General features: G+C 45.4%; 1 protein-coding gene across 1 annotated transcript in view; it reads right to left on the bottom strand.

Moving 5' to 3' along the window:
* LOC132115849 (TGF-beta receptor type-1-like) overlaps positions 1–22,648 on the bottom strand; it is a 54,157-nt gene that overhangs the window by 4,252 nt on the left and 27,257 nt on the right. Inside the window, exons 4-8 of the mRNA XM_059524224.1 lie at positions 9,345–9,575; positions 8,715–8,882; positions 3,202–3,358; positions 2,720–2,844; positions 2,434–2,564 (exon numbers count right to left, since the gene is read on the bottom strand). Coding sequence (XP_059380207.1) covers positions 2,434–2,564; positions 2,720–2,844; positions 3,202–3,358; positions 8,715–8,882; positions 9,345–9,575 — 812 coding nt within the window. The remainder of the gene's footprint in view (positions 1–2,433; positions 2,565–2,719; positions 2,845–3,201; positions 3,359–8,714; positions 8,883–9,344; positions 9,576–22,648) is intronic.

Here is a 22,648-nt window from a genome sequence, read left to right as displayed (position 1 = left end):
AACTCATCACAACACACGACTCATCACAACACACACAACTCATCACAACACACAACTCATCACAACACACAACTCATCACAACACACACAACTCATCACAACACACACAACTCATCACAACACACACAACTCATCGCAACACACACAACTCATCACAACACCCAACTCATCGCAACACACACAACACACACACAACTCATCAAAACACACACAACTCATCACAACACACAACTCATCACAACACACACAACTCATCGCAACACACACAACTCATCACAACACACACAACTCATCGCAACACACACAACTCATCACAACACACAAAACTCATCACAACACACACAACTCATCACAACACACATAACTCATCACAACACACACAACTCATCACAACACACACAACTCATCACAACACACACGACTCATCACAACACACAACTCATCACAACGCACACAACTCATCACAACACACGACTCATCACAACACACACAACTCATCACAACACACACAACTCATCACAACACACACAACTCATCACAACACACGACTCATCACAACTCATCACAACACACACAACTCATCACAACACACACAACTCATCACAACACACGACTCATCACAACTCATCACAACACACACAACTCATCACAACACACGACTCATCACAACACACAACTCATCACAACACACGACTCATCACAACTCATCACAACACACACAACTCATCACAACACACGACTCATCACAACACACAACTCATCACAACACACGACTCATCACAACTCATCACAACACACACAACTCATCACAACACACACAACTCATCACAACACACGACTCATCACAACTCATCACAACACACACAACTCATCACAACACACGACTCATCACAACACACACGACTCATCACAACACACACAACTCATCACAACACACAACTCATCACAACACACACAACTCATCACAACACACACAACTCATCACAACACACGACTCATCACAACTCATCACAACACACACAACTCATCACAACACACACAACTCATCGCATCACACACAACTCATCACAACACACGACTCATCACAACTCATCACAACACACACAACTCATCACAACACACACAACTCATCACAACACACGACTCATCACAACTCATCACAACACACACAACTCATCACAACACACACAACTCATCACAACACACGACTCATCACAACTCATCACAACACACACAACTCATCACAACACACGACTCATCACAACACACAACTCATCACAACACACGACTCATCACAACACACAACTCATCACAACACACACAACTCATCACAACACACACAACTCATCACAACACACGACTCATCACAACACACACAACTCATCGCAACACACACAACTCATCGCAACACACACAACTCATCGCAACACACACAACTCATCACAACACACAACTCATCGCAACACACACAACACACACACAACTCATCAAAACACACACAACTCATCGCAACACACACAACTCATTGCAACACACACAACTCATCACAACACACACAACTCATCACAACACACACAACTCATCACAACTCATCACAACACACGACTCATCACAACACACACGACTCATCACAACACACAACTCATCACAACGCACACAACTCATCACAACACACGACTCATCACAACTCATCACAACACACACAACTCATCACAACACACACAACTCATCACAACACACGACTCATCACAACTCATCACAACACACACAACTCATCACAACACACACAACTCATCACAACACACACAACTCATCACAACTCATCACAACACACGACTCATCACAACACACACGACTCATCACAACACACAACTCATCACAACGCACACAACTCATCACAACACACGACTCATCACAACTCATCACAACACACACAACTCATCACAACACACACAACTCATCACAACACACGACTCATCACAACTCATCACAACACACACAACTCATCACAACACACACAACTCATCACAACACACGACTCATCACAACACACAACTCATCACAACACACGACTCATCACAACTCATCACAACACACACAACTCATCACAACACACACAACTCATCACAACTCATCACAACACACGACTCATCACAACTCATCACAACACACGACTCATCACAACACACGACTCATCACAACTCATCACAACACACACACTACTGCTTCACAGTTTCATCATCACAGTTTATCCTTTCATTCTCGTCCCAAACACAGACTTTGAAAGTCCATCATCAGAATCTGAATTTGACCTGTGTTTATCATGGTGAAACACTATATGTATATATATATATATATATATATATATATATATATATATATCAGTGGTGGCCTCACAGAGCGACAGAGGTTCAGATTGTGTTGTGTCCTCACCTCACAGCTCTGCCATCTGTTTGGGATGTTGGGCCGTAGCTTCTGTTCACACACGACTCTCCTCATCTCCTCCACTGACGGGTCAGACTGCACCAGGTCATGGTACGGCAGCTGGTAGTCCTCGTGAATGCCTGCGCAAAAACATGCTCCATTTAAACTATGATGAGTCCAAATACTGCTGAACAAAAGATCAGACAAACTTCACTAACATTCTTGAAACACTGGGGAAACATGACGCAGATATGTATGCGGCAGTTATTAAAGTAGAGCTAGTTTCTTATGATACCTCCAATAGAACATCTGCTGGCAATCTCCCAGAAGACCAGCCCCATGGCATAGATGTCTGCCCTCTTGAAAGACTCAAAATGCTTCATGTTTATTGAATCGTCAAGCACTTCTGGGGCCATGTACCTGTTGAAGGATACAAGTGAAGAGAGAGTTATTACTTTTGATGAAACAAAGCAAAATCATAATCCAGAGATTTATGCCCACATGATTCAAAAACAAGGTTCTGCTGAACGTTGACTTTATTGTCATTCAGCACTAACAGAAATAAATGCAGTTTCACAGAGGGACAAAAAAATGAGCTGGTTTAGAGGCGAGGAAATAAATCAATATGGGATTAAAACTTAATAAAAAAAACCCCAGATAAATCAGAGACATTCACTGCAAGTTTATCAGGAAGTGATGATTGTGTTCTCTGGGATGGAAACGGTGCTTTATTCTCAAATGTTGTGTGTGATCTTCCAGTTAAATGTGAATCTGTACCGTTTGGTGCCCACTCTGTGGTTGGGAGCGATGTCGATGGTGTCTGTGGCAGAGTCGTGACGCACGGCCAGACCCAGGTCTGCAATACAGCACGTGCCGTTCTTCTTCACCAGGATGTTCTTGGACTTCAGATCCCTGTGAGCGATAGCAGGCTTGCCTGAACACACCACGGACAGAAGAGAGAAAGAGAGTTCACAGAACAGCCAGCAGGTAAAGCATCGTTCACCCAGAAACACTCACATCACTGCAAAACTCCTTCAAACACAAGTGAATCTATGGTTAATGAAAGCTTCATACACGAATGTAATGTTTCACAGAATTACGCTGTGTCCTCTAGAGGGCGCTATAGGTACACTGTCAGCGTGACCGGTGTCTGAAGCATGAATGAAATAACAACAGTGAACTTGACAACGGCAGGCGGAAGCCTATGACGTAAGCAAATGAGTGACTGCGGATATAAAAGGGCACTTGTACAACCCGAATTCCGGAAAAGTTGGGACGTTTTTTAAATTTTAATAAAATGAAAACTAAAAGACTTTCAAATCACATGAGCCAATATTTTATTCACAATAGAACATAGATAACATAGCAAATGTTTAAACTGAGAAAGTTTACAATTTTATGCACAAAATGAGCTCATTTCAATTTTGATTTCTGCTACAGGTCTCAAAATAGTTGGGACGGGGCATGTTTACCATGGTGTAGCATCTCCTTTTCTTTTCAAAACAGTTTGAAGACGTCTGGGCATTGAGGCTATGAGTTGCTGGAGTTTTGCTGTTGGAATTTGGTCCAATTCTTGCCTTATATAGATTTCCAGCTGCTGAAGAGTTCGTGGTCGTCTTTGACGTATTTTTCGTTTAATGATGCGCCAAATGTTCTCTATAGGTGAAAGATCTGGACTGCAGGCAGGCCAGGTTAGCACCCGGACTCTTCTACGACGAAGCCATGCTGTTGTTATAGCTGCAGTATGTGGTTTTGCATTGTCCTGCTGAAATAAACAAGGCCTTCCCTGAAATAGACGTTGTTTGGAGGGAAGCATATGTTGCTCTAAAACCTTTATATACCTTTCAGCATTCACAGAGCCTTCCAAAACATGCAAGCTGCCCATACCGTATGCACTTATGCACCCCCATACCATCAGAGATGCTGGCTTTTGAACTGAACGCTGATAACATGCTGGAAGGTCTCCCTCCTCTTTAGCCCGGAGGACACGGCGTCCGTGATTTCCAACAAGAATGTCAAATTTGGACTCGTCTGACCATAAAACACTATTCCACTTTGAAATAGTCCATTTTAAATGAGCCTTGGCCCACAGGACACGACGGCGCTTCTGGACCATGTTCACATATGGCTTCCTTTTTGCATGATAGAGCTTTAGTTGGCATCTGCTGATGGCACGGCGGATTGTGTTTACCGACAGTGGTTTCTGAAAGTATTCCTGGGCCCATTTAGTAATGTCATTGACACAATCATGCCGATGAGTGATGCAGTGTCGTCTGAGAGCCCGAAGACCACGGGCATCCAATAAAGGTCTCCGGCCTTGTCCCTTACGCACAGAGATTTCTCCAGTTTCTCTGAATCTTTTGATGATGTTATGCACTGTAGATGATGAGATTTGCAAAGCCTTTGCAATTTGACGTTGAGGAACATTGTTTTTAAAGTTTTCCACAATGTTTTTACGCAGTCTTTCACAGATTGGAGAGCCTCTGCCCATCTTTACTTCTGAGAGACTCTGCTTCTCTAAGACAAAGCTTTTATAGCTAATCATGTTACAGACCTGATATCAATTAACTTAATTAATCACTAGATGTTCTCCCAGCTGAATCTTTTCAAAACTGCTTGCTTTTTTAGCCATTTGTTGCCCCCGTGCCAACTTTTTTGAGACCTGTAGCAGGCATTACATTTTAAATGAGCTAATTAAGTGGATAAAAGTGTAAAATTTCTCAGTTTAAACATTTGCTACGTTATCTATGTTCTATTGTGAATAAAATATTGGCTCATGTGATTTGAAATTCCTTTAGTTTTCATTTTATTAAAATTTAAAAAACGTCCCAACTTTTCCGGAATTCGGGTTGTAGAATACATGATCCTCTTTTTTGTCTGAGGAGACATGGGCATGATGCAGAAACATGGCACAGAGACGCAGCATCTCATTCCCTGTTCTCAGGGAACCATGATTACATGTGTAACCTGAGATGTTCCCTTTCAAAAGGGAACTCCACGCTGCATCCTCTAGAGGGCGCTTTGGGAACGGTATACCAACGCCGCCATGCTGAGGGATAAGTGCCTAGGTAACGTTTTCCCCAAGTCAGGACTTGAGGAACAGCATCCCTGCCAGCGAAACCGCTAGGCTTTACGGCAGGCTCAAGCTCCAAACATCATAGACTAACTCACCCACCAAAGTCTGGAGCTCTAAGAGTGGAGCGCAACACCAGAGACAGTTAGCGAGGCTCAAAAAAGAGCCTACAAACTCAATCACTACCCATGACGGAGCTCTGAGAGCAAAGGATCAAGCAGCATGACTCTCTAAATGAGAGGAAGCCTAACAAACACCCAACCTGGTTGAGGAGCTCTTAAGAGTGGAGGCTTCAGCATCATGACTCTCTAAAACGAGAGGAGACCTGACTACACTTAACGCTAGACACAGTTAGTGAAGCAATCAATAGAGCCTACATATTAATAGTTTTGTCTAAGCAGAGCTCTAGGGAGCGGAGTACACTGCCAATAACTCAGAAGCTAGAGTACTGCCACATAGCTCTGTGAGAAAGCACTGAGAACTGTGATCTCAGCACAGCAGACACCATGCTAACCTAAATACATGTACCTGGGCTGAGAGGATGAGGAGGAGCCTAACAACTCAAACTTGCTACAGCAAGTCAGGAACCTCCTTCACCAGTAATGTAGATAACCCACATTATACACAGATCCTATTCTGTTAAAAAACAAACAACAAAAAGGCATTCTGGAAGAAAAAAGCATTTCTCGTCATATATCTTCCATGCCCCGCCTACAATCCCCGTGACCGGCCTGATTAACTGCCTCGGCAGCTGCGAGATGCGGGTGAGAGGCGCTAAATTCTCAAACAGAATCAGGAATTCTCAATGCAATCACATCTCGCAGCGTGGCTATCTCTCATCTGAGAACCCTTAACTCCCTCAAACTCCCGAAACACTTAATTCCCTCAAAAAACAGGCATGAGTCAAACACATATGTGCTTCGTACACAAGGTCTCTTGAAGACAAAAAAGAGGATCATGTATTCTACAGATGCCCTTTTATATCCGCAGTCACTCATTTGCTTACGTCATAGGCTTCCGCCTGCCGATGTCAAGTTCACTGTTGTTATTTCATTCATGCTTCAGACACCGGTCACGCTGACAGTGTACCTATAGCGCCCTCTAGAGGACACAGCGTGGAGTTCCCTTTCAGAAGGGAATCTACATTATATTTAGTAAGAGCTTATCAGTGGTGACTATCTGAAGGTGATGTCTATTATAGCAGAAGCTTCTCCATCCGCTGAGATGCGGTTGCTAAGGTGCTCTGAGCATGTTGCTATGCACAACATCATCAGGTGGTTGCTAGGGTGTTGGGGATTGTTTTTAGTTTATTTACAATCTAAATATTACAGGTTTGATTATATAATTTGTTTCTTTTATTATATAATTATTAGAAAGTCATTTTCAATCAATTTTTTACACTCACAATTAAGAAATAAATTAATTAATCAAGGACACATTTAATTGATCAAAAGTGACAGTATTTTAAAATGGAACAAAATATGTCTATTTCAAATAAATGCTGTTCTTCTGAACTTTCTGTTCATCTGTGAATCCTGAAAAATAAAATGTATCACGGTTTCCACAGAAATATTGTGCAGCACAACTGTGTTCAACACTGATAATAATCAGAAATGTTTCTTGAGCAGTAAATCATCATATTTTCATGATTTCTGAAGATCATGTGACACTGAAGACTGGAGGAATGATGCTGAAAATACAGCGGAGCATCACAGAAATACATTACACTTTAACACAGATTCACACAGAACAGATGATTTACACTAGAATAATATTTCAGTTGTAATAATAATGAAAGCATGATCCTGGTGTCTGTGTGGGATGTTTTCACCCCGTGACTCGCAGCAGATGTTGGTTTTACAGTGAGCAGATAATTCATCTTCACACTGTTATAGTTCCAGCGAAGCCAGATCAAGCTTCATCATTTAAACCATGTAGAATAATATCACTTTGAGTCCAAAACGGACTAATTGTGGTTTGATTTAGACTTGAGTGGAGAGCAGTAGATGGGGTTTTGTGAGTGATTGTGATCAGCAGAGCTGTCTGTTGTTAAAGAGAGCTTCATTTCCTGCTGCAGCAGCTTTATTACACTGCTATAATTGAGACGTGATGCCTCATTACACTCAGAGAGCGTCACAATCGATTCCTCCCGCTCTGGGGTACTATTACACTTAGAATAAAGCTGTCATTTGTAGACATGTGAGAAAGTAATGTATTATAGAGGTGTGTATGATTATTATTATAGAGTAGTGAAATTCAGTCACGGTCTGTGCTACAGATATTATTAATATCAAAATCATAAAGTGTGATTACTTTTCCAAGCTATCTGGTTTATATTCAACTTGTGAAAAATCACTCAAGTTTGAGGTTTGTAAAACGTTTTGTATTTCTGAAAGAAGTCTCTTCTGCTTACCAATGCATTTATTGATCAAAAATGCAGGGGGGGAAAATCATGAAATTACTGCAGTCTTCAGTGTCACATGATCTTCAGAAATCAGAATAATATGAAACCAATAAACATTTCTGATTATTATCAGTGTTGAACACAGTTGTGCTGCTCAATATTTCTGTGGAAACCGTGATACATTTTATTTAAAATATAACTGACTCCAAATATTTGAGTTCTTGTGTGCTTCATAATCCAAGGCACTTTTAAGAAAACTATGGCACACGTGTCACACACATATCCAAGATGATGAAAGGGAAAAATCTTTAAATTATTAAAAACATCCTTAACCATCAAAAAGACTACATTCATGTTGGTTTGAATAAGCTTTTTCATTTTTTTCAGAAATGCTCAAAAGACTGAATGATTGAATTGAATGTTTTTATTTTAATTTCAAGGTAAAATAATTTTTAAATCCACATTTTAATATATTTTTTAAATCATGAATCCCATTGAGTTTTGAAATAAACTTGGCAGATCGTAAAAGGTCAAATTTCAGAATTTTAATTTCTTTGATATACAGTCGTAAAGGTCTCCATGACATCAATATTTGTAAAAAATAGTTTTGTGTGCTCTTTATATTTATTATGTATATATAAAACACACTCATACAGCATATGTTTAAAAATTATGTACATATTGTTTTTGATATAAATTATATCATATAAAAATATATTTAATATATAAACGTAACATTTTCTCACACATGCTTGTGTGTGTGTGTTTATATATACATACACCATGTTTGATCACATATACTAACACACAGACCTTGTGTTCCCACGATCTCCATGTGCAGGTGTGCCAGACCGCTGGCCGTGGACAGAGACAGCTTGATCATGCCCTCCACCGTCACCGTGTAGCGGTTCAGATAGTCGAACAGAGAGCCGTGCTCGTGGTAGTCTGACACCAGCCACAGCTGCGTCCACGTGCCGTTATCTGAGAGCAGAAGAAGACCGGACACTCAGAGACACTCCTGAACACACAGCTGGGAAACACTTCTGCACAAGCAGTAACATTCATTATAAATATTACTTCTAATTAAATTAATAACAGTGCAGCTGTAGAATGAATATTAAATATACTGTGAGCAATTACACAAACACCGTTGCTGCATCTAAACATTGCAACACTAGCTTTCTATGTTAAACTACAGCTGTAATAAAACCATCAAAACACTAGAAGCATCAGCAATAATGAGCACAACAAACACCAACTAGATATAATATATATCTGTGCATGTGTGCATAAGCAGCAGCTTAAGCTTTACCCATAAGAAACAATGACTAAAAACCGCTTTAATAAATCAATCTACTTTTATTTTCAGACAGATGATGATTGAGTGGCTGATATAAGGTGCGGTGACAGACTCTCGTCCCAGCATGCACCAGTGCTGCTGACCTTTGTTGTCTGCGGCGATGAAGCCGAGGATGTTCTCGTGCCGCAGCATCACGGTCTGATAGATCTCAGCCTCTCTGAACCAGGAGCGCTCCTCTCTGGACGAGAAGATCTTGACGGCCACCTCCTCTCCTCTCCACTTGCCCCTCCACACCTCCCCGAAACGGCCCTTCCCAATGCTCTCCTGCAGGATGATGGTCCTGGCGATGGTCCGCTGCACCAGCAGAGGGAGCCCTGACACACACACACACACACACAGAGACGCACACACAGAGACGCACACACACACACACACACAGACAGACACACACACACACACAGACAGACACACACACACACACACACACACACACACACACACACACAGACACACACACACACACACGCACACACAGACAGACAGACACACACACACACACACACACAGACACACACAAACACACAGACACACACACACACACAGAGACGCACACACAGAGACGCACACACACACACACACAGACAGACACACACACACACACACACAGACAGACACACACACACACACACACACACACACACACACAGACACACACACACACACACGCACACACAGACAGACAGACACACACACACACACAGACACACACAAACACACAGACACACACACACACACAGAGACGCACACACAGAGACGCACACACACACACACACACACACACGCACACACAGACAGACAGACACACACACACACACACACACACACAGACACACACACACACACAGACACACACACACACACACACACACAGACACACACAGACACACACACACACACACAGAGACACACACACACACACACACACACACACACAGACACAGACACACACACAGAGACACACACACACACACACACACACACACAGACAGACACACACAGACAGACACACACACACACACACACACAGACACACACACACACACACAGACAGACAGACACACACACACACACACACACACACAGACACACACACACACACACAGACAGACACACACACAGACAGACACACACAGACACACACACACACACACACACACACAGACACACACACACACACACAGACAGACAGACACACACACACACACACACACACACACAGACAGACACACACACACACACACACACACACACACACAGACACACACACACACACACAGAGAGACAGAAGCTTTCACAGTCAGTCAAATCCTGTTTTGTTGATAAAGAGTGAAACCTAAATAAATTGAACAATCTCATTAACAGTCATTTGATTCATTTGATTAAGCAGCATTTTTTAAACTGACAACTGAAACGATTACAAAAGTCTGTGCAAAATAAAACTAGCATTCAAAAGTTTGGAGTCTGTAACATTTCTTTTTATTTCTGAAGTCATTTATCTGATCACAAATACACTAATAATAGTGAAATATTATTATGAATATGTGAATAATTAATAAAATAATGAATAACTCAAAATAACAATGAAAAATTAATTAATTAAAATGAAAACGGGAAGATGTATAATAGAAACTTCTTCAAAACTGTAACAGTATCTCAATGATCCTAAAATAACACTTTCTGAAATGTTTTATCCAATGTTCAGATTTCAGTTGAGGAAGTTTATGTAAATTGTTGCACATTATTTAAATAATACATCATACTCAGATTTAAACATAATTTCTAAAACAAATAAATAAACACATCTGACTTAAAAACATCTGTCTTATTGTACTGTTCTTATAGAAGAGCGTGACGCCACTGGCGGGGTGACGTAAGCGACCAGGAAGCTATAAAGGCACGAGCCGTGCAGCCGGCATCAGCTTTGTGTTTTTCAGCAAGCGTTCTGTGTGTGCATGTCAGTCTTGTCAGTCTTATTTATTGTTGTTTGTCACTATTAGCTCCTCAAAGAGTAAGCAATAGTCAAAGAACAAAGCTAAGACGAGACATCTGAAAGGGCGAATCCAGGGGATACACAGTCTGTGCGCTGTCTGCCTGGGATCAAGGCACGCTGTTTCGGCTCTTGAGGGAGCCGATTGCCTGCACTGGTACAAGCCATTGTGGATGCTTCGATCCCGGAGGACTCTTCTCGAGAGGGAGTCTTCGCCAGCGTTCCTCGCGGTGTCGGCCCTGCTTTCGCCAAGGCAGAGCGGCGCCTGCACTTGCTGGGTTCGCAGATAGATCTGCTGGAGGGTATGGAGACGGACTTAGAAGACGTCTCTGTCTATCTCCACCCGTGTTCCCTAGATCTAGAGTTCGTTCTCGAGGTTCGGAAGCACGTGCAGCGGTTCCTTCCCCCTCTGTGAAGTCGCAGCTGCAGCTACTTATCTCCGAGGAGATTAACACTGTTTGTGTAACTAAGTGGCTCGTGTGCTGCTGAGGCAACACGTCTAATACATCATTTTCAGTTTTGATGTGAATCTTACCAAACCAGACCATCTTTACTCGTCTGATTGGTTAACTGCATTGATTCTGAGGAATTAAATTCAGTATTTATCTGACTATGAGAAGTTAGATATGAATTATATCAACAAGGCAGACCGTGTTTACTCGTCTGATTGTTTGATTTCATTAAATTCTGAGGAATATAATGACATTTAACTCACAGGAGCAGCCCTCTCAGTCTATCGTCAGAGCGTTGCCGCCCGCGCTCCCCCGCGTCGTGACCGGAGGCCGAAGCAACACTCTGAACCAGGGTTTTCCCAGCCTAAGGCGGATCTGAGGGCCATACTTCAGGCTGGGAGGTCCTCGACTAAAAAGTCCTGACACGTTTCAGTCACGACTTCAGAGGGCGGCCCCTACTGGGGTAGAGCGGCATACACCACATTACACGATGCCCGTCTCGCCTCAGCGCCCTCTGGGGGCCGGTCTGCCAACCCAGCGGCCTCCAGCGAGCAATGTCCTCAGTATTTTCCGCCCGAGTGCGTAGCGGAGCTGAGATGCTCGCCGTCCCTTCGGGGGCCTCTTACACCAGAGGTCAGTCTTGAGAGACTGATTCCCTTAGTAGATTATTTAGCAGCATGGAAACTACTGCCAAATTTATCTCAATGGGTCCTGCGTACAGTAGAAAAAGGCTACCATATTCAGTTTGGCTCTCCACCGCAGAGATTCAACGGGGTTAGTCCAATGTTAGTCGGCCCTGAGTAGGCTCTGGTTATGGAACAAGGAGTGAAAACCCTATTAAGGGAGGAGGCCATCAAGCCGGGATTTCATATTTCCAAAGAACGATGGGGGGTTGCATCCGATCATAGATCTGTGGGTCTTAAATCGATCAGTTATGAAACTGAAGTTCAAAATGCACGATCATTCATGTTGTAGCTCAAATCAGATCCGAGGACTGGTTTGTCACAATAGATCTCAAAGATGCATACTTCCATCCTTCCACAACACAGGAAGTTTCTTAAGTTCACTTTCGGGGGCGAAGCTTACCAATATCGAGTACTTCCTTGTCGCCGTGTAACGCTAGTGATAGATGCATCCCTCACTGGTTGGGGTGCGGTCATGAGTGGCCACCCTGCCCGTGGCCTGTGGAGCGGTCGCCATCTGACATGGCATATCAATTGTCTAGAGATGCTAACAGTTTATCGTGCACTAAAGCACAGACCTGAGAGGTCACCATGTGTTGGTTTCAATCAACAGGGAGGTCTGCGTTCGCACCCCTTGTACAAGCTGGTGCACCAGATCGTTGTGTGGTCCCAGGGCAAGCTCCTCTCGCTCAGAGCAGTGTATATTCCTGGGAAATTAAATGTGGGAACAGACATACTGTCGAGGCAGGGGACGAGGCCCGGGGAATGGAAACTTCACCCCGAGGTGGTGAAACAGATATGGAGAATTTTTGGCAAAGCTCAAGTAGATCTCTTTGCAACTCAAGAGACATCACAATGTCCCCTTTGTTTCTCTCTAGTTCATCCAGCTCCCCTGGGACTGGACGCTATGGTACAGACCTGGCCGAGGCTTCATCTGTACGCCTTTACCCCCATCACTCTGCTCCCGAGAGTTCTGGTGAGAGTACGCCGGGACGGGGTCCGTCTGTTATTAGTAGCCCCGTTCTGGCCGTTCAGATCTGGTCTCGCTCCTCGACGGCTCTCCATGGGAGATACCGATCAGGACAGACCTACTCTTACAGGTGCAGGGCACGATAATTCACCCTCGCCCGGAGTTGTGGAAGCTGTGGGTGTGGCCCCTGAGGGGGCACAACTCATAATTTAAATTTAAATTTATGGATTTAGCAGGCACTTTTATCCAAAGCGACTTACAGTGCATTCAGGCTATCAATTTTTTTTTACCTATCATAGCATCCGGTCTCTCAACGATGTTGTTGAGACCATCCTCCAAGCCAGAGCTCCCTCAACGAGGAAACTGTACGCCCTGAGGTGAAAACTCTTCACCTCCTGGTGCAGAGACTGCCAGCTTGACCCTGTTAACTGCCCAGGTGGTACAGTTCTGGAGTTTCTGCAAGCCAGGTTCTCTGCAGGTTTGACCACTCCACGCTGAAGGTTTACGTGGCGGCCATTGTGGCCTACCATGTCCCTCTCGATGGTCAGTCTTTGGGAAGACACCCCTTAGTTACACGTTTCCTCCGCGGTGTGCAGAGGCTTAGACCTCCAGTACGGTCCCGTATTCCCCCGTGGGACTTGGTTGTGGTGTTAGAGGCTCTTTGTAAAGCTCCATTCGAGCCAATACAAGATATATCAGAAAGACATCTGACCCTTAAAACTACCTTTCTGTCAGCTATTACCTCTCTGAGGAGAGTTGGAGTTCTACAGGCCCTCTCAGTGGCCCCTGCTTATCTTGACTTTGCGCCCAGCATGGCCAAAGTGGTCATACACCCTCGAGCGGGATATGTTCCTAAGGTTCCCTCTGTCACACCACAACCTGTAGTGCTGCAGACCTTCTGCCCTCCTCCCTTAAGAGAAGCTAAATTGTATGTGTCCAGTTCGAGCGCTGGACGCATACGTCCACAGACCTGCCCTGTGGAGAAAGTCAGACCAATTGCTAGTATTGTGACGCTAGGTAAGTGAGACAGGAGGCAAAAGCAAGTAAACAGTGTTTATTGTAAATGACGTGCTGATGGAGGGTCGGAGAGTGACGCAGGAATCTGGATGGCAGCACAGACTGGTGAGTAGGTGCGTTGAGTGCGCTGGTACAGATGACGGTGGTGGTAGATCCGATAGAGGTGATGATAATCCGTGTACGAAGGGAACAATCCAGGACAAACCAAAACAGGAGACAAAGCAGGACAGGAACACGAGAACCAGACATCTAACACGGAGGACCTCAAACAACGATCTGACAAACAAGAGACGAAAGACAGGGCGTTATAAAGGCGGTGGGGATGAGATGCACCTGCCGCTGATCAGGCGATCAGTGGCCACACCCACATGAACCAATCAACATGACATAACCAGACTACAGCTGGAGACGGTGCGTTCACGAACCGTGACAGTACCCCTCCTCCTAAGGACGCCTCCTGGCGTCCCCAGAATCTCTTACCTGTCGATTGTAATCATCGATAAGGGAGTGATCCAGGATGTCCCTGGCAGGTACCCAACTTCTCTCCTCCGGACCGTAACCCTCCCAGTCCACCAAGTACTGAAATCCGCGTCCCCTCCTTCTAGAGTCCAGAATGCGATTTACCAAATAGGTGGTCTCCCCATCTACGAGACGCGGCGGGGGAGGAACCGGGGTAGGCGGATTAATGGGAGAATGAAATACGGGTTTAATTTTGGACACATGAAAGGCGGGATGAATTCTCCTGTACGTAGGAGGGAGTTTAAGGCGGACTGCCACCGGACTAATGATTTTGGTGACAGTAAACGGGCCAATAAATTTGGGAGCCAATTTATTAGATACGGAACGGAGAGGAATATTCTTGGTTGAAAGCCACACCCTTTGACCCACGACGTATACGGGAGGCCTAGACCGGTGGCGATCGGCCTTGGCCTTGGTGCGCGCCCCCGCTTGGAGTAGAGTCTCACGGGCTCTGGTCCAAGTGCGGTGGCACCTCTGGACGAAGGCGTGAGCGGAGGGGACCGCAACTTCGGATTCCATACTGGGAAAAATAGGTGGCTGGTAACCTACACTACACTCAAAAGGAGATAGGCCCGTAGCTGATACTGGTAAGGTATTGTGGGCGTACTCCACCATAGACAATTGTTGGCTCCAGGAGGAAGGATTCTTGGAGACCAAACATCGCAACACCCTTTCCAAATCTTGGTTGGCTCTCTCGGTTTGCCCATTGCTCTGGGGGTGAAACCCTGAGGACAGACTTACGGTCGCTCCCAGTAGTCTACAGAATTCTTGCCAAAATTTAGCCACAAATTGGGGTCCCCTGTCGGAAACCACGTCTATCGGGAGGCCATGTAACCGAAAGACGTGGTCTACGACGGTCAACGCTGTCTCCTTGGCTGAGGGTAATTTGGGCAAGGGAATAAAATGGGCCGCCTTCGAGAACCGGTCCACCACGGTTAAAACCACCGTGTTTCCCTGGGAGGGTGGGAGGGCGGTAATAAAATCTAGAGCGATGTGGGACCAGGGTCTCGAAGGAACCGGCAGCGGTTGGAGTAACCCATCAGGGGGCCGATTGGAAGTCTTACCAGTGGCACAAACCGAGCAAGCCAAAACAAAACTGTGAATGTCGCGAGCCATAAGTGGCCACCAGAATCGTTGCTTGACTAAAAATCTAGTACGGTTAACCCCTGGATGGCAAGCTACATTCGAGCAATGTCCCCACTGGATAACGTTGGACCTTAATCCCTCCGGCACAAATAAACGGTTCGGTGGGCACCCGGGCGGAGGCGTTACCCCTTCTAAGGCCGTTCTGACCTTCGATTCGATCTCCCATGTGAGAGTGGAGACCACTAATGTCTTCGGAAAAATACTCTCGGGAGTGGACGGGCGTTCGGAATGGTCAAAAATACGCGACAAAGAATCGGGTTTGATATTCTTGGAACCCGGGCGGTACGAGATAGTAAAGTCAAAACGTCCGAAAAAAAGTGCCCACCGAGCCTGCCTGGAGTTCAACCTCTTAGCGGTGCTAATGTACTCTAAATTCTTGTGGTCAGTCCATACTATAAAAGGAACCCCCGATCCCTCTAACCAGTGTCGCCATTCCTCTAATGCCATCTTAACTGCCAACAATTCTCGGTTACCAATATCATAATTTCGTTCTGCCGGAGATAAACGATATGAAAAATACGCGCAAGGATGGACCTTGTCGTCTAAGGGAGAACGTTGAGATAACACCGCTCCTACCCCCACCTCTGATGCGTCGACCTCCACCACGAACTGACGCGTAGGGTCCGGGGTAATCAGAATAGGGGCTGAGCTGAAACGGCTCTTCAGTTTGGCGAACACAGCCTCAGCTGTGTCCGACCACCTGAACGCCGTCTTGGCGGAGGTCAAGGCGGTCAGAGGTGCGGCTAGTTGACTGAAGTTGCGAATAAAACGCCGGTAGAAGTTAGCGAACCCCAGAAACCTCTGTAGGGCCTTACGGGAATCTGGGCTTGGCCATTCTACCACAGCCTTAACTTTCTCGGGATCCATGCGTATTCCCTCAGTCGACACGATATACCCCAAAAATGGAATTGACTGTGCATGAAATTCGCATTTCTCCGCCTTGACAAAAAGCCCATTCTCTAGCAACCTCTGAAGCACTCGTTGGACGTGCTGCACATGTTCCTGGAGAGAAGAAGAAAAAATCAATATGTCGTCCAGGTAGACATAAATGAATTGATCGATCATATCTCGCAGCACGTCGTTAACAAGTGCCTGGAAGACCGCTGGGGAGTTGGAGAGCCCAAACGGCATAACCAAGTATTCAAAGTGCCCTCTGGGGGTGTTAAAAGCGGTCTTCCATTCATCCCCCTCCCTGATCCGAACCAAATGATACGCATTGCGTAAGTCCAGTTTTGTGAAAATTGACGCTCCCTGCAACCTCTCGAAGGCCGAAGACATCAACGGCAAAGGATAAGTATTCTTTACCGTGATGTTGTTCAGTCCCCGGTAATCAATACAAGGTCGCAGAGACCCGTCCTTCTTTCCCACAAAAAAGAACCCCGCCCCCGCAGGAGAAGAGGAAGGGCGGATGAATTTAGAAGCTAGAGAATCAGAAATATATTTCTCCATAGCCTCCCTCTCTGGAACCGAAAGTGAATAGAGTTTGCCCTTAGGCGGAGACTTACCTGACAGTAAATCTATGGCACAGTCGTAAGGACGATGCGGAGGAAGAGAAGCAGCCCGAGACTTACTGAACACTTCCTTCAGATGGAGGTACTCAGCGGGCACGTTAGACAAATCCACCGCCTCCTCCTGCAACACAGACACAGACACAGACGGACAGGCAGACACTAGACAAGACTCATGACATCTTTTGGACCAAGACAAAACAGAGTTAGAGAGCCAGTCAATGCTAGGGTTATGGAGGAGGAGCCAAGGGTGTCCGAGGACAATGGGTGCCAGGGGAGAGTCAAGGATGTGAAAGGAGATGGTTTCGGAGTGATTGCCAGAGGTGACGAGTGTGATGTCCTCAGTGATGTATGATATGGTAGGAAGTTGCTGGCCAGTGAGGGCGTGCACCGTGATGTGGTGCGGAAGGGGTTTGAGGGGGATGTGGAGCTTGTGAGCTAATGTGCTGTCCATGAAGTTACCTTCTGCCCCGGAATCCAGTAGTGCCTGACAGTGATGTGTCTGTGCTGACCACCGCAGCCATACCGGGAGGAGCGTGGAAGATGATGGTGATGATGATGATGATGAGGTCTTCTCGGCGGAGATCCCACCCGATAGTAGCCTCATACGTACTACCGGGCCTGGCCTTTTACCGGACAGGCGTGGGCTTGGTGTCCGGCTCCCCCGCAGTAAAGGCAAAGGCCCAGGGACCTCCGCCTCTCCTTCTCCTCCCGGGAAAGCCGAGCTCGCCCTACCTGCATGGGCTCGTGATCGTAGACGGGGCTGGCCACGTCCCCGCCGCTGAACCGCACGTCTGCCGGTCCCCTGGATGGGGTGTTGAGTAGCCCCCTCCTCTCCATCCGTGCCAGACGTGCGTCGACCCGAAGGGCCAGCTCAATGAGCCCATTGAACGACGGGGGAAGGTCCAGGGCGTAGATCTCCCTCTGGACGCGGTCAGCCAGCCCATGCAGGAACATGTCCCACTGCGCCTCCTCGTTCCAATGGCACTCCGCCGCCAGTGTCCGGAACTCGATGGAGTAGTCCGAGACGGATCTTTCGTGCTGGCGCAGCTCCGCCAGCCTCCTGGCCGCCTCCCGTCCTGCGGCGGCCCGATCAAAGACCCGTCTCATCTCGACGGAGAGGGCCTGGAACGAGGCGCAGCATGGGTCCTGGTTCTCCCACACCGCTGTTCCCCACAGTGCCGCCCTCCCAGAGAGCAGGGTCAGGACGAACGCCACCTTGGCCCTCTCAGTGGCGAACGTCCTAGGCTGGAGGGCAAAATGCATATCACACCGGTTAAGGAACGCTCTACAATAATCGGGTTCACCTGAGTAAGCCTCCGGAATCGGGAGGCGTGGTTCCGGCTGGGAGGGGGCCTCCGATGGTGCTGGTGGAACAGGCGGTGTGAGTGGCGCAGTGGGGGCTCGTAATAGCTGGAACTGTTGGGTGAGCTCGGACACCTGCGTCACTAAAGCCTGGACCGCGCGACCAGTGTCGTTAAGAGTCCGCTCCTGGGAGTCCATCCTCCGAACACTGGCGCTGAGGAAAGCTTCGAGAGATGAAGGTTGGTTACTCGCTGCCTCCATGTTGTAGGTCAGATCGTTCTGTGACGCTAGGTAAGTGAGACAGGAGGCAAAAGCAAGTAAACAGTGTTTATTGTAAATGACGTGCTGATGGAGGGTCGGAGAGTGACGCAGGAATCTGGATGGCAGCACAGACTGGTGAGTAGGTGCGTTGAGTGCGCTGGTACAGATGACGGTGGTGGTAGATCCGATAGAGGTGATGATAATCCGTGTACGAAGGGAACAATCCAGGACAAACCAAAACAGGAGACAAAGCAGGACAGGAACACGAGAACCAGACATCTAACACGGAGGACCTCAAACAACGATCTGACAAACAAGAGACGAAAGACAGGGCGTTATAAAGGCGGTGGGGATGAGATGCACCTGCCGCTGATCAGGCGATCAGTGGCCACACCCACATGAACCAATCAACATGACATAACCAGACTACAGCTGGAGACGGTGCGTTCACGAACCGTGACAAGTATGCTACAGTCCCCCCAAAAGGTTTTTTTTTCTGCATCTAAGCAGACTATTAGTCGTTGGATAGTTGAGACTATCAATGCCACCTATGAGTCCTCTGGTCTTCCCCCGCTGTCTGGAGCCAAGGCTCACTCTACTCGGGGTATGGCGGCCTCCTAGGCCTTCCTAGCAGGTGTGTCCATGCTGGACATCTGCAACGATGCAGGGTGGTCCACGCCCTCCACATTTGCAAAATTCTATGGCCTAGATATGCCAGTCACTCCAGGCGCTTACAGTGATGAATAGAAACTACACATATCATTTTTGCATTCTTGTTTGAAAAATCCATAATAGTGTAATATTGAAAAAACTAACAAAAGGCTGATTGGTCAGAAGAGAGAAAAATCATAAAACACTAGTCAACTAGTTCTTCGTAATTTAAAGCCAAGGTAATATAACACAAAGTACAGTGTTATATATGAGTTGGGGGGCAAAAGGGTTTACATTTATGTTAATAACTGCATGCATTCAGTTCCCCTCAGAAAAGCAAGGCAGGATGCAGGTAAAATGGGTTCAGTGTGCAGAAACACATCATTCAAGACAGCGTGAAAACACTGATTGAGTGGTAAAAGAGCCATGTCTTTGAGGAGGTTTCTCATGATGTCTGAACACGTTTGAGCGTCTCTGTGAGAGTGACCTTCATGTGTCTGATACAGACTGATAACGCCAGCATACGGCTGGAAAACTGTCGCCAATAAAATTTTCATTTGAATTAATGTCTGTTCAGACCGACACAAACATCTATCAGAGATTCATTCATCCCATCTGCTGTTTTTTCACATGTCTCTGAACAGATAAATCGTACACAGAAATCGAACCGTATTTCTGTGAAACACTGGCGTCAGTGTGAACACACCCTGTTAACTTCTTGAAGACGTGCCAGAAAGATAAGGAGCACTTTGCCCTGGCAGCAGTGTTTAATGATGTATGCTGGTGAAACACACACACAAAGAGAAGGAGATCCACAAACTACACAACAAAGACAAGAGCAGACACACACACAGAGCACAGATGCTCAGGAAGACAAACACGTAATTATAAGATGTGAAAAGCTTGTAAATAAAGGAAGAATAATGGGAAAATCCATAATGTTTCTTGTCAGTCAGACATGGGCGTAAAGACACAATACCTGAAATATGCCAAGAAAGAAATGACAACCTGCGCACTTTTAAAGCGGTGATGTTCAGGGTAATTATGGTTAACTAAACCTGAAAACATGACAAATAGAAACATCTGCGTTACTTAAATACATATTAACTGAAATTAAACACACACACACACCAGCAACGATTAGTCAACATTATCGACAACGTCGATAATAAAATTTGTCAACAAATATTTTTGTTGTCGACTAGTCTCAACAAAATCTCATATGACCTAATGTAGCAGCCTGCAGTAATGCTGTTTGACCAGTGTGGCGCTGTAGCACAAGACTGTAATTAAGCTCTCATGGATGCAATTCAAGAGAAGAAGACATTGCTTCAGAGCAAACGCCGTCGAACGAAGCTGAAGCTGCTGAGCGGCGTTTGGATGAATATGGAAATATATGCAGCACACTTTCCTCTCAATAATGAAATAAACACAGCAAAAACTGACAGCGGTGTGAATGCAGCAGTTGAAAACACATATATTTACAGCTCTGCAGTAGTCCAGTCATGTCACGTTTATTTATAAAGTGCTTTATGCAATAACCTTAAATCAAGCTTTACAGTATTAATGAAAAACTAAACACACACAAAACTGAAATTGAGTCAGTGTCAATTTCAGTTAGAAATAAAACTTGTTTTTTTTTATATAAAGCAGCTCTCCATCGTGGAGCTAACTAGTGATAAAATATTTGTATTAGTGGAAAAAAAGCTTGATCCAGCTCAGGACTGTTTTGATTATCATAACCCTATAAGGTATTTTAAGCTAGATTATTTTGTGAATAATATAGTTTATCCAAAAATAAAATGTCCTATCAATTACCTTTATTTTGTTTCTTATCCATATGACTTACAAAAGGAGATGTAAGGCAGAATGATGTGTCATTTAGTTACTTGTCGGTCATCTATTTTGTGTGCCAAATATATATATTTGCATAAATTAATTGTATAATAATTGTCATTACATAATATGGCTTTCAAAAGCTGAAGTGATTACCATGTATTTGTTAGAATATGCATAACTCAACATTTTAACTAATTGCAAATCTCAATAATCAGTTAATGTCTACTGATTAATAAGTGGAATAATCTGCGATTAGTCGATTAATCGTTCTAATAATAGTTTATAGTCGATTAATCGGCACATGCGATGGTGGGTGTGTGTGTGTCTGAGTGTGTCTGTGTGTGAGTGAGTGTGTGTGAGTGAGTGTGCTCTTGTTTTTGTGTCATATCAGGACACAACTCTGTATAATGACATGGGTATGACACAGGTATCACAAGGAGAGGGTGACTTATGAGGACATAACCCATGTCCCCATTTTTCAAAACACTATGAGTGTGTGTGTGTGTGTGAGTGTGTGTGTGTTTATGTGTGTGCATGTGTGTGTGTGTGTGTGTGTGTGTGTGTGTGAGTGTGAGTGTGTGTGAGTGGGTCTCTGTGTGTGTGTGTGTGTGTGTGTGTGTGTGTGGGTCTCTGTGTGTGTGTGTGTGTGTGAGTCTCTGTGTGTGTGTGTGTGTGTGTGTGTGTGTGTGTGTGTGTGTGTGAGTGTGAGTGTGTGTGAGTGGGTCTCTGTGTGTGTGTGTGTGTGTGTGTGTGTGTGTGTGGGTCTCTGTGTGTGTGTGTGTGTGTGAGTCTCTGTGTGTGTGTGTGTGTGTGTGTGTGTGTGTGTGTGTGTGTGTGAGTGTGTGTGTGTGTGTGTGTGTGTGTGTGAGTGTTTCTGTGTGTGTGTGTGTGTGTGTGTGTGTGTGTGTGTGAGTGTGTGTGTGAGTGTGTGTGTGTGAGTGTGTGTGTGTGTGTGAGTGTGAGTGTCTCTGTGTGTGTGTGTGTGTGTGTGAGTGTGTGTGTGAGTGTGTGTGTGTGTGTGTGTGTGTGTGTGTGAGTGTCTCTGTGTG

Source organism: Carassius carassius, chromosome 35, assembly GCF_963082965.1.
Source record: "Carassius carassius chromosome 35, fCarCar2.1, whole genome shotgun sequence".
NCBI lineage: Eukaryota > Metazoa > Chordata > Actinopteri > Cypriniformes > Cyprinidae > Carassius > Carassius carassius.
This window is presented reverse-complemented; position numbering and strand designations above follow the sequence as displayed.